This window comes from Belonocnema kinseyi, chromosome 9 (genome assembly GCF_010883055.1).
Source record: "Belonocnema kinseyi isolate 2016_QV_RU_SX_M_011 chromosome 9, B_treatae_v1, whole genome shotgun sequence".
Lineage (NCBI taxonomy): Eukaryota > Metazoa > Arthropoda > Insecta > Hymenoptera > Cynipidae > Belonocnema > Belonocnema kinseyi.
The window spans coordinates 49526266-49539948 of NC_046665.1; the positions used below are offsets into that span (position 1 = coordinate 49526266).

At 32.0% G+C, this 13683-nt stretch overlaps 1 protein-coding gene across 1 annotated transcript in view; it reads right to left on the bottom strand.

Annotated features, from left to right (window-relative positions):
• Positions 1–234: 234 nt before the first annotated feature.
• Positions 235–13683, bottom strand: part of LOC117179563 (ejaculatory bulb-specific protein 3-like) — a 48690-nt gene continuing 35241 nt past the window's right edge. Inside the window, exon 3 of the mRNA XM_033371486.1 lies at positions 235–1050. Coding sequence (XP_033227377.1) covers positions 845–1050 — 206 coding nt within the window. The 3' untranslated portion in view covers positions 235–844. The remainder of the gene's footprint in view (positions 1051–13683) is intronic.

Below are 13683 nucleotides of genomic sequence, written 5' to 3' on the forward strand. Positions count from 1 at the left end.
GTCCCCCTTCCACCACCAAGTAAGTGTGAGTAAGGTGTAAGAAAAATGTAAACCCTTAGGGGACACATTGGAAGCTTCCATTTCTACTTTTCTATATATTTTCTTTATATCTCATACGAAATAATAAAGACCAAGAGATTAATGTTTAATTGAATAAAGAAGAATGAAATTAATTTGATACAACAAACTTTTATTAGAGTAAAAATAGTTTTATAAAAATGGACGTACTTTACATGGGCCGAAATGGAGGAGGGCAGTCGTACAACACTCGGTTGTATCAGTTATATCAGTATATTGTTGTATCGCTCCGCGTTGGTAGCCGAAATTTCTAGGCTCAATTCCTGCTGCCGACATTTTTTGTCGATTTTTTTATCCCATTTTTGTTCGTTATACATTTATTTAAATCAAATATAATAAACAAAATAAAAATATTCATTTGAATTTAAAGAAATGATACTTTTCTATAGAAAAACTTTCCTTAGAGTAAAAATGGTAAAGTTTGAAAAACAAACAATTTTTTAATACGACAAAAAATGGTGCAAAATTAATATTCTATGCTCATTTAAATAAATTTAGTAGTTAATTATGATAAAGAATATTAAACAAAAATATTGAGAAAATGCAGACAGCAGGAATTGAGCCCAGGTTTTTCGGTTACAAACTCGGTGCGATAATTCCTGACTTTTGCATCTCGGTCCATATAACCTGCGAATATTGAAGAGTGTAGGTTCCCTTGATGAGAAAAATTGTAATGTTAATAATTGGCACTGACTAGTAGTACGCAAATTCCCGTAAAACTAACATTATTTCGAATTTTATTTTAATTAAGATTATTCTTCATTCTTTAGTAGTATGAACTCGAATCATCGACTCCACTGATGAAATATTCGAAATTTTGCATATATTGTCCAGTAGGGTCGTACTTTTGCACAAACAAGTCCCAAACTTCTGGCCTGCGTTCTTTGATGTATCGTAGAACTTTCCTAGCATTACGTTTCTGTATCGTGGTGCATTTTTCACATAGGGTAGCGATCGCCTCAGGTAACAGTCCTGCAATAACCAAAAATGTGTAATAAATAAATAAATTCGATGAATAAATTGAATGAATAAAATAAATTAATCATTTTACTTAAATAATAATAATAAGTATTAATTGAAATAAATAAATAATCAAAACAATAAATAAATACTGTCAAGTAACTATCATTTTTAGTCTTTGAAATACTTTCAAATTTAAAAGTATCAAGTAAACAAAAATGATCTAAGTCTATAAATACTTCATTTTCAAGGAAATAGTTCATTTTTTAAACAAACGAAAAATGTTCACTAAAATAGATGAATTTCCAACCCAAGAAGGCGAATTTTCACCAACAAAAAATTATTATTTGACTAAACCATGCAAGAGCAACCAAAAAGTTGGGGTTACTTTTAAAGAACTAGTTGAATTTTCAATCCAAAAGACGAATTTTGTTGGAAGAGTGTTGACTTTTCAACCTAAAAAGTTCAGATTTCAACCAAAAACTTTATTTTTAACAGAGAAAGATTACTTTTCTAAAAGAAAAAATGAATTTTTAATCCAAAAGATTGAATTTTTAACAAAACTTTTGAACCGAAAAGTTCCATTTTGACTAAGAAAAACTTCATTTCTAACTGACAATAATAAATATTAATTTTTTACCATAAACGATAATTTTCAATCAAAAATGACAGCTTTTCAACAAAGCAGTTGACTTTTCAACCCAAAAATATAACAGTAACAAAATAGATAAATTTTCAACACAGAATTAAACTTTAAACAATAACAAAAATGAATTTTTCACCAAATAGATCAATTTTGAAACTGCAGAAATAAATTGTCAACCAATAATATAAATCTTCCAACAAAAGATACGTGAAGATCTATAAATAAAAATTCTTAAGTTTCGATGTTTTTAAGGACAAAAGTCAAGAGTTTTCAATTCTAAATATTTCAAATTAAAGCAATATCAAATGTAAGTCATTAACATTACGGATTTTTCCATTGTCCTATTGAGTTAGACTAAAATTAATTAATTTCGGCGAAATGAAGTAAAAAGTCGTGATATAGCTTTACTTTTAAGAAAAAAAAGCCTTTTATTTCATTATTGTTGGCAATTTGGAAAATGTTCGATTAGGCAATCCACCACGAAAAATAATAATTTGCATTACTACCCTGGCGGACCGAAGAAACCGAATGGAGCCTCGAAAAAGTACCCGTAAAGACCACATTGGGTCCTCATTCGGAATCTACGTTTAAATTCACTATAGAAGGTCACGAAATAATCGCAATCGTTTTTTTTTTCTTGCAACGGTAAAAAGTTTAAAAAAATAAGACGCATAACGCCTGTTGACCGTTACACTTCAAACGCATCGCCTGCACGTAGCAGTCAACAGGCGTTATACGTCTTTTTTTTTTTAACTTTTTACAGTTGCAAAAAAAACGATTGCGATTATTTCGTGATCTTATATAGGGATTTTTAACGTAGAATCCGAATTTCAACAATTTAAAAGTTGATTTTGCTGTTTTTTCGAGTTTTTAAAAAGGAACCGAATGGGGTCTTTACGGGTACTTTGTAGAGGCTCCATTCGGTTCCTTCGGTCCGCCAGGGTAAGGTTATAACCTCAATTGCCGGAGACTTATGTCCAGCCCTGTGCATTTGAAAACAAAATGGCGATCCCTTAGTGTCCTAAGTTGGTTAAGTTCCTAATATCTTCAGCGCGGCGCTAGTTGTCCCATTAGTCCCCGTTTTTGCATTGTTAGCAATGTGAGTAGACCACTTTATTTTTTATTTTTTAATAAACAAAATGTTATTTTCGTAAAAAAAATATATTGAAATGAAAAGAATGTTACTCATTTTCTATTTCAAAACAATTTACTAAGCGATGTATATAAATGCTAATGAAAAACATTAATTAAAACATCACCCAATAAACTTGGTAAAGTGGAATATTATATTTGAAATTGAATAAAAAGTTAAATATAATCCTTTTTACATCTGAAAACGCAGTAATTTGTATTCATGAACATATAGCATAAAAATATGTAAAGAACATTAAAAATAGTTTATTCAATAAATCAACTTGTTGAAAAAAAAACTATTTCTCAGAGGAACAAATATAAACTATAATGCTATAACACGTCCAAGATGTAAATATAATAAATGTTTTAACATCTATGTTTTAAACACTTAAAAGTATATAATGATAAAAGAGAGCAATTAAAGAAATTTATTTTTGTATTTTTCACCGATTATTAAATAAAATGGTTTCGAATGCAAAATTAGTTAAATTCAATTAGAAATACATTGTATCCATTATATATTCATAAGTGAGAGTATGCACATAGTAAGTTTAAACTTAGTACTATTCAAATTTTTTTCGTGTTTTTTATCATTCCATTAATAATATTGTTCATTTGTTTTCAACAATAAACTTTAAGAATCATATTTTACTTTTTATCAAAATTCAAATCTAAGATATATTCAACTTTGCCAGGATTATTGTATGGCCATATAAATTGGAAAAGTATTTTGAAATATTAAATGAGTAACATTGTTTTAATTTCAAGAATTTTTTCATGGAAATAACATTTTGTTTACTAAAAAATTTTAAAAAGTGATTTAGTCCCATTGCTTTCTATGTAAAAACAGGGAGTGATGGGACAACTAGCGCCGCGCTGGATATATTAGGAACTAAACCACTTAGGACAGTTGTGGGGTCAAGTTAAAATCTGAAATATGGTGAGATGCACAGGGCTGCTTATGTCATAATACTTTTCGATAATAAGTCATTTTAAGTAGTATCATATCAAATAAAAATAAATAAATTTTAAAAGACATTTGTTAAAGAATCCAAAAAAGTTTCAGGATTTGCGAGAGATTTGATTAAATTTTAAGGCACTTTAGGTGATTTCAAAGAATGTCAAGCGAGTTACTGAAAAGTTATTTAAAAAGTTTTTAATGAATTTGAAGAGATCTCAATTGATGTAATTTTTTTAATATTTAAAGGAATTTAAGAAAATTCAAAGGATTTTAATTAATTATACTCAATTTCAAAAATTTTCAATGATTTTAAAGAAGTCAAAGGTATTGCAAAAAAAATCGAAGGATCTAAAGGATTTTCCAACAAAAACTTAAAGAATTTCTGAAATTGAAGTGATTTTAACGAATTACTATATGGACTTGACGGAATTTTAAGATTTTCTTTTAAAGGATTAATATTAAAGATATTCAAAAAGTTATTTAAAAAGATTTTAATATATTTTAAAAGGCTTCAATTTTTTTTAATTCATTGATTTAAGGATTTTCAAGAGATTTTAAGGAATCTAACAAAATTTAAGGATTTTAAGAGATTTTAATTAATTTTAGTGTTCTTCTTGATTCAGAATGTGTCCCCTAAGGGTTTACATGACTTCCATTCCTTACAATTTTTCCGTTTAGTTCTATATCTTTTTACAATCTTATCCTTTCTATATATACAATTATTTAAAACTATTTACATAAGTCTTATATCTAGTTCCTTATTTCTATTTCCTGCGATAGCGCAATTTAGGACTTATTAGCTAGCGAGTGAGCGAGCGAACGAAAGCGAGAGTGCAAGCGAGAGAGAAAATGATAACGCAAACGCATCTTAGTCTACTTAACTTTTACTTGACCATTACTTACAATTTTCACGCTTCTAATCTAAGTGACTTCCGTTTCCTTTTTCTTTCACTTTTTTATACCTCCATTTACCTTTTTCACGTGCATTCTTTCATTCTACCTCACTCGCTCCCCTAGCACGCTCCAACTCCTTCATCCATTCTTCTCCTAATCCATCTTCCTCTAGAATTTTAACCACATTTTCTTGCCAGCTTCCTTTGTCTTCCATTCCTCTCCTACATCCTTCCCATATATGCTTCCATGTTTCCTCCTCCCATTCACATTCCCCATACACATTCTGTTCTCTTCTTTTTCCCAGTACATCCTCTCCCTTACCTCGTTTCCCAATCTAAATCTTGCTATTCTGGTCCACCTTCTCTCTCCCCATCCCTTTTCTAAATACTTTGGCACCCCTTCCTTTTTTATCATCTTATACCATGTATTGTATTTTGACTCCTCAATCGCTCCCCATCTTTCTATTAATTGTCTTTCCCTCTCCCTTTTTCCAATTCTTCATAGTTTACTCCAGTCCCGTCCTCTATTTCTCTATCATTAAAGAACTCCCTCCTTTCTTCTTCCCATCTCGTTAATTCGATCGCCCTCCCTCTCTTCTACCTCCATCAAACACTTTCTCGCCAACCCCCCCCCCCTTTCCCTCCCTCAGCTTCGTCACAAATTTCGATGCCCTCTTTCCCGCTCTAATACTTAACTTATCCCTTTACGCTTCCTCTCTCACCATATATCCTGGCTTCCTCCAGTCTGCCCCTAGTATACACCTTATATACCTTTCTTGTAAACTCTCAATATCTTTCGTTTGTTCCCATCCCCATATCTCTGCTCCATAACCTAATACCGGCCATACCAACGTATCAAATAACTACAATCTCCTCCAATTTTTTTTAAACCTTCTTCTTCCTATTCCCCATACCTGTTTCATTACCCCTGCTGCTTTTTTTATCCTTTCTGTTATATGAGCTGTATGATCTCCATTCGTTTGCAAGATATATCCCAAATATTTATACTCATTGACTTCTTCTAACTTTATTCCTTTCCATCTCCCTGTCCATTCTTTCTTCCTTCCCCCTCCTTTTCTAAACCTCATTATCTGTGTCTTTTCTACATTTACATTCAGCTTTTTCCCATCTAAGTATCTCTCTAATCCTGTAATTAATCCCACCATCCTTTCTTCATCCTCTGCCATCAACACTATGTCGTCTGAGTATACCAGTGTATATAACTTTTCCTTCCCTATCCTAACTCCTCCCCAACCCTTTCTCCTCATTTCTTCTTCCAAGTCTGATATTAATAAATTAAATAAAAGTGGGCTCAGAGGACATCCTTGTCTCACACCTCTCACCAACCAGAAACTATCTCCTACTTGCTCTCCTACCTTCACCCTGCTTCTTGTCTCTCTAAAAATTTCTGATACTCTCTTTATTAATCCCTCTCTTATCCCCCTTTTTATCATAACTTTTTTTTATTTCTCCTCGGTTTAATGATTCAAACGCCGTCTTTAAGTCCACGAACATTGCTATCATTGCCCCTTCTTCCCTTTTAATTCTCTTATTTACTAGATAGTTCAGAACATATATGTTGCCCATTACCCCCATTCCTTTTCTAAACCCTGTCTAATTCAGTGACTCGATTTTTTTTACTTCAACTTCTATCTTCAATCTCTCCGACAAAATAGTTACATATACTTTATACAGTGTTGGCATCAACGTCACCCCCCTATAATCTTTAACCTCCTCTCCCTTGCCTTTCTTTACAATTGGTATAACTACTCCTTCTTTCCATAACTCTGGCCATTCCTCTCCTCTCCACACTCTATTACACATTATCTATGCTCATCCCTCTGGTTGCTCCCCTCCATATTCCAATACTTCATTAGGAATCTCATCTATACCAGGTGCCTTTCCATCCTTCCTTAATCCTAAAACTTGAACTATTTCTTCCTTTAAAATTTCCTCTTCCTCATCTCTTTCTCTACCATATTTTTCTCCGTTTACAACTTTTCTCTCTACTCCTCCTAGCAAATCCAAAAAATATTTCTTCCATTCTATGATTTCAATATCTTGGTTTACTCTTTTTCTTCTTTTTCTTTCTCTATTTACTACCTTCCATACCTCTTCTTCCGTCCTAGCCTTCTCCGCCTCTTCCTCAAACCTTTTATTCTCTTCCTCTTTCTTTTGATAACACAACTCAGTATACTCTTTCTTTTTTTTCTTATATTCTTCCCCATTACTTTTTTCTTTTCTCCACTTTCTTAATTGCTTTCTGACCTACTTTTTTTCTCTTTGCAGTCCTCATCCAACTAACTTCTATTCCCCTCTTTACTAACTTCGTTTTTGTTTGTACGTTCTAATCCTATTTTTATTTCTCCTATCATTTTTCCCATCTCCTCGTCCACATTCCCCTCTCCCATTTTGATATTTTTTCTCTGAACTGTTCTTTTCCTTCCCTTGACCAATCTCCTTTTCCTACACTTACCTCATCATCCACTATCACATAATCAATCACCGTTCCCCTTTCACTTCCTGAGCGCATATATTCAAATTTTTCATCCCCTTCTATATTCCCGTTTAAGATATAACATCCCAACTCCTCCAAGCTCTTCAACCAGTTTTTTCCTCCCCATTTAGTACCTTATCTTTGGATTTTCTTCCTCTATCTTCTCCCCATTCCCTTCCTGTTCTGTCTCCTGTTCTCGCATTAAAATCCGCGCCTATTATCATCCTAATCTCTTCTTTATGTTCTTCAATCATTTCTGTAATCTCCTCTGCTTTTTCCTGCATATTACCGTTCACATAAATCCCCACTACCTTCCACTTCTCTCCTCCCATCATAGCCGCTTCTACTATTACTCCTTCTTTTTGTTCATTCCTGTCTTTCTTATTTTTCCCTGTTATACATTCATTCCTTACTCCCATCACCATTCCTCCCATTGCTCTGCCCTTTTTATTCTTCCTCTCTGCATTTTGCACTTGCTATTTGTAAACTCTAGGCAACCATCCCTTTACTCTTTTCCATCCCTTTTCATCTTATTATTATTCATCTTATTCTTTCTATCCAATCCTGCTATATTCCAGTAAAAAGTCTCCCATTCTTCCCTACTTTCGTTTCTCATCTTTTTTTCATTCTTACTATTTCTTATTTTACTATCTCCCGTTCCTTCCTCTTCTAGTTTCCCTGCACCTCATTTCCTACTATATGTTCCCTTTCTTCATCCCAATCCCACCATACTCCATCTATATGTATTCTCCCATACTTAACCCGTGTTCTCTTTCCCTTTTTTCTTGCCTCTTCTGCTATTTTCCTTAATTTATACTGCATCTTTCTTTCTACCCATGTCAAATCATCCTCTATTCTCTCTGGATTACCATATAATAACCTCTTCTTTGTCATCACCTCCCTCTTATGTTCCCATTTCTTTAGTTTCACCAGTACCATTATCTCCCCTCTTCTCACTTCCCTTCCTACTTTTCGCATTTCCTCTATCTCTACCTTAGCATCAATCCTTTTTAGTACTTCGTCCACCCCTTTCTTCAGCTCCTTCCCCTCTAATCTTATACCATTAATCACTATGTTTAATTTTCTTCCTTCCCTCTTTTTCCTTTCTATTCTTTGTTCTATTTTTCTCAGCCTTTCCATCTCCTTATTCCCACTTTCATCCCCACCGCAATCCCCGTTCGAGCTTTCAAGTTTCTTCAACCTACCTCTTATCTCCTCTACCTTTGTATTATTAACTTCTTCCTGCTTCTCTAGTTTTTGCTTCAATGACTCCATCCACTTTTATAACTTTTGCCTGATTTCTTCCCATTTTTTATTTCTTTCTTAACTTCAGCCATTTTCCGCCTAATTTCCTTTTTTAATTCCTCTCCCCTTTTCTCCTGTTTTTCTTCATAAATCGCCGTTACCTCTATCATCACTTCTCGAATTTCCTTTAGTCTTTCTTCTTTAATCGACACTTCATTTTCATCTCCGCTACCGTCAGCACCCTGTTATCTCTTGCCCCTACCAAACTCTCCTTTTCCGGCGACGATCTAAACATTTTCTGGTATTTTACACTCGCCCCGATATCTTCCTTCTCTTCACTGCTTTCCCTCTCCCCTCTCTTCCTTTTGATATATGCTTCTATTCATCCTACGCTTTTTGCTCTTATTCTTTCCTTTTCTATAGTTTTTTTTATACTTCCCCCTTGCCTTCCTTTCCTTTATCTCTTCCTTCGGCGTACTGAACACTTCCTCCTCTAACTCTGTTTCTTCCGCGGAGATGCTCGCTCCGCTAGCTATTAATCAAATTCAAACTTTCCCGCCTTCTATACTTCCCTGCCTCTACCGTCGCTGTCTGGTACTTGTCTCGCCTTTCTTTGTCGCTACCCAACCCTGCTACTACCAATCCGTCAACATAGTCTTCCCACTCGGTCACATATCTCCAAACAAACTTCCATACAAATCTGTTTCAATCCTCCAAAATATCTACCTCCCCTTTGGAATCTCACAATCCCTCAATTAGATCTCTCACCTCGACACCCTTCTACACAATTCCACAATCCATTCACCTCAAATTTCACCACAATATCAGAAAAACTCAGCATCAACAATTCCCACTACTTTACACTTTCATGCCGGAAACTGAAGTCCTAATTAATTTTAGTCAATTCTTAAATTTTTTAAATGATCTCAAAGAAGTTGAAGGAAATTTAAAAAAATTCGGAGGACTTTAAGGATTTCTAAGAAATCAAGTGATTTTCAGGAATCACTACGGACTTGACGGTATTTTAAAGTTTAGGTTTAAAGGATTTAAAAATATTTCCATAAGTTTTAGTGAGTTTAAAGACTGTTAAGCAATTCATTTAAAAATTATTTGCAAAAATTCAAAGATTTTAAGGATTATCAAGAATTTGAAGGGATTTAAAAAAAAGTCGAAGTTTAAGGATTTTCAAGAAGTCTTATAGGATTTCTAAGTAGGATCACAGTCCTTGATCATTTATATTTTTTCAAAGTGCAAGAATAATCTCTTGACATCTTTGAAAAACACACTTTAACGAAGTACCAAAATTCAAAAATTCTGACCCCCAACAATGCAACCTAACCTCAATTATGCACATTATATTTTTTCTTGATAGATTGTTCCAATCGCACACTTCCCGAATTGCTAACAATAATAAAAGAAATGACTTTTCTATTTGAGGAGCAAAGCCATATCACGATTTTTCACTTACTTTCGTCTACAAAAATTCATTTTCGTCAAACTCCTATGTAGTCAATGCTTTTCAGTCTACCAAATAGTATGGCCTTATAGATTTTGACGTTCCCGACCGAGTATGACGTAATGTTAGAATCAGCCCCTTGCCTCGACCGTGTATGTGTATGTTGGCAGTAGTTTTCTTAAGATACGGAGGGGAAATGTCGGTTAAACTAATCCAACAGATGGCGCCACAAAAAGTAGGTTTGAATTTTTCGTTGAATTGCATTAAGAAAAAGCAAAAATAATTAAAAACTTGATGCTGTTTGCAAATAAACAAAAAAAAATAGATTAAAAAATAAGAGTAACTATTACTAATTATTTTTAAAAAAGTCATGAGAATATGTAGTTTAATATGAAAAAATTTAATTTTTAGATACATTTTGAAACCCAGTGCGAACTTTATAAAAGATCAGAATAATTAATAAAAACCGAACTTTTGTCTCCTCTATTTTTTTATTAATAATTTTTCCATTCAAAGTAGGAATTCTTATTCATATATTTCTTATAAGTATGAAGTCTTATTATCGGTGAATTTTTTTTTGCTAAAACTGCTTCCCATTAATGTAGAAATGACATTTAATAAAAAAAATAATTTAAAAGTTTATAATAACCACTGTGATAAACAATTATTGTGGCAAAAAATTAGAATTTGAGATTTTTCAAATTATAATTTCCTTCAATGGCCAGAACGACTTCAGGTATTCCTTAAAATAATAAATATTTAATAATATTTAATAAAATATAACAATTCAAATTTTTGTAAACAAATTAGATAAACAAATTTAAAATGTTGGCCCTTTTGCACAGGAATTTTTTTTTGCTCTGGAAATGTTTTAAGCTATTGGACGAATGTCTGCTAGTCACCAAAATCTTAGAAAAGTTAACAAAAACCACTGTTATTAACAATTCTTGTGACAAAATATTTAAACTTAAGGTTTTATCAAATTTAAATTTTCTTTGATGGTCAAGTGGTGGGTTATTGTCAAAAGATTTTGTATTGAGTGAATCTTAGGATGCAGTGTTATGATTCATTTACAATCTATTACGATTGAAAACCCGACTTTTTCCAAGTGAAACTGCCAACAATGGGAATTTCTTTATGTAACTTGTTTATAAACATGTAAGTTGTTATATTTCACTAAATATGATCAAAGATACATTTTTTTAGGAATATCCGTAGCCATTGTAGCGATAAAAGAAAAGAAAAATTTTGATAAAACCTTACATTTGGATATTTTGTCACGATAATTATTTATAACAATCGTTATTGTTAACTTCTCGAATATTTTTGTGACTAGCAGTTATTCATCCAACAGCTTAAAACATTCCCAGTGTAAAAAAATGTCTATCCGAAAGGACCAAAATGTTGAATTTGTTTATCTAATGTGCTCACAAAAATTTAAATTGTTATATTTTATCAAATATTATTAAATATTTATTGTTTTAAGGAATGCCTGGAATCTTGCTGGCGCTTGAAGGAAATAATAATTTGAAAAATCTCAAATTCTAATATTTTGCCACAAGAATTATTTATAACAATAGTTATTATAAATTTTTAAATTATTCTTGTTATTAAATGTCATTCCTACATCAATGGCAAGCTCTTTTTGAGTACGGTACGTTTTTTTATAGAATTTAATAGTTTATAGTCTGTTCATTTTAGAAATGAGGTTTGCAATAATATAATTAACTATTTAATTCAAAGTCTCCTTTAAATTAAAAATATTTAATAACATTATTAGGGGTTGAATTCAGCGAGAAAAAAGCTTTCAACGTTAAGCAACAAATAAATGATTGCGCTGTATAAATGTATATACGATGTTCGGTTCAATTTAAATAAATATATACATTATATTAAATAATATTAAATCCATTTTCTCATTTATTATTAGTCTTTTCATTTACATTTCACCAAATTATTCCCTCAAACATTTTAATTACAATTACCACTACTTTTAAAAAATGTTTCCTTCAAAACTTGAAATTGTTAAAAGTTTAAAGGTACAAAGATTCTTTATTGTGCAACTTAAGATGTAGTCTTACATATTTAAATTATTATTATATTTATATTGGATATAAGTAATATAGTTTTGATTAATTATTCTGATCATGTATATGTTTTAAATATTGTTGTCATTGAGGTCGTAAATATTATTAATTTTTTCTTTAGCTACATTAATAATTTCAGCAATAAATAATTTTTTTAACTAGAACAAATAATAAAATCAATAATATCAGCAAAATAAATCACAAAAATATAAAGTTCGAACTGCTTTCAAAATGTATCTCAAAATTAAATTTTATTCATATTAAACAGCATATTTGCATGACTTTTTCTTTTTTTTAATAATTCGTAATAGTGACTCTTATTTTTTCATATTTATTTTTGTTTATTTGCAAACAGCATCAAGTTTTTAATTACTTTTGCTTTTTCTTCATGCAATTCAATGAAAAAGGCAGACCTACTTTTTGTGGTGCCATCTGTTGGATTAGTTTAACCGACATTTCCCTCCGGATCGTAAGAAAACAGAAAAGTGGGGGCGATGCATCGGGCTGGTTAGAATACTCAATTATAGAAAGATGATTGAGTCGAAGTCGAAATATATCGAAAATCGTAACGCCTTTGCCTGATTGTCTTCTCATTTGGTTTGGATGTAGAAACAGTAAGCGAGAGCTTTGAAAATTAACATTGTACAAAACTATAATTTAGCCAAGAAATTATTTTAAGTAATTATTTAATTCAAAACATATTAATTTGATAGCTGCATATGTTTTTATTGTCGTTGTAAATTTGTCATATGTTTTTATTATATTATATTTTAATAAGTAAATTTTGTATGCTCAGGGTTGGTATGTGACGTGTTATTCAAAGTTCCAACGACATATAGTTACTGCAGTGCCGCTCCAATCCTGTTTCGTACTCTGCAAATGTTAGAAAAAGAGGTCCGTTCGAATTTTGCCTTTGTACATAGTATCAAGCTAACTATACGGCCGTCAAAATTGGAATAGGGCATATAAATAGAGGGTTAATCTAGAAAGTCTACCTAATCCACGAAATTATTTAATAAAAAGATAATAATTCGTACATCTTTCTGATGTTTTTATTGTCGTTGTGCATTTTCCTAATGTTTTTATTATATTATAACAGGTACGTTTTTAATGCCACCGAGGGATCAGGGACACTTTACAGAATGACACTTTACCAAAAGTGCGCAGACGGGTTTGTGCGCATCGCCGCTGGTGAGGCACCAAATTCTGCCAACATACGCGGTTCGATTAAATAGATTTTTTTAAATTTAGATTTGTGCCCGCGTGTCAAAGCTACAAACTAAAACTAAAATCGTATTTTCAAGTTTTCTCTTCAAATTTTTTACCTACACTAACCTTTTTGGTCTTAAAATTTCCTAAATGTCAAAAAGTTCGGAAAAGGATCCTATTTTTACCAATGTAAAATACACTTTTGAATTTCTTGATTTTTTCTTTGGAACTTTGAATATCTTTTACATATTTTAGCACAGCGCGATTGACAAAGACATTTAGAAAATGCTAAGATCAAAAAGTTTAGTGTAGGTAAGGAATTTAAAGATAAAAATTGAAAATATGATTTTAGTTTTGGTTTGTAGCTTTGACACGTGGGCACAAATCTATATTTAAAAAACTCTATTTAAACGAACCGCGTATATTGGCAGCATTTGGTACCTCACCAGCGGCAATGCTCACAAAGCCGTCTGCGGACTTTCGGTAAAGTGTCATTCTGTAAATTGTCCCTGACCCT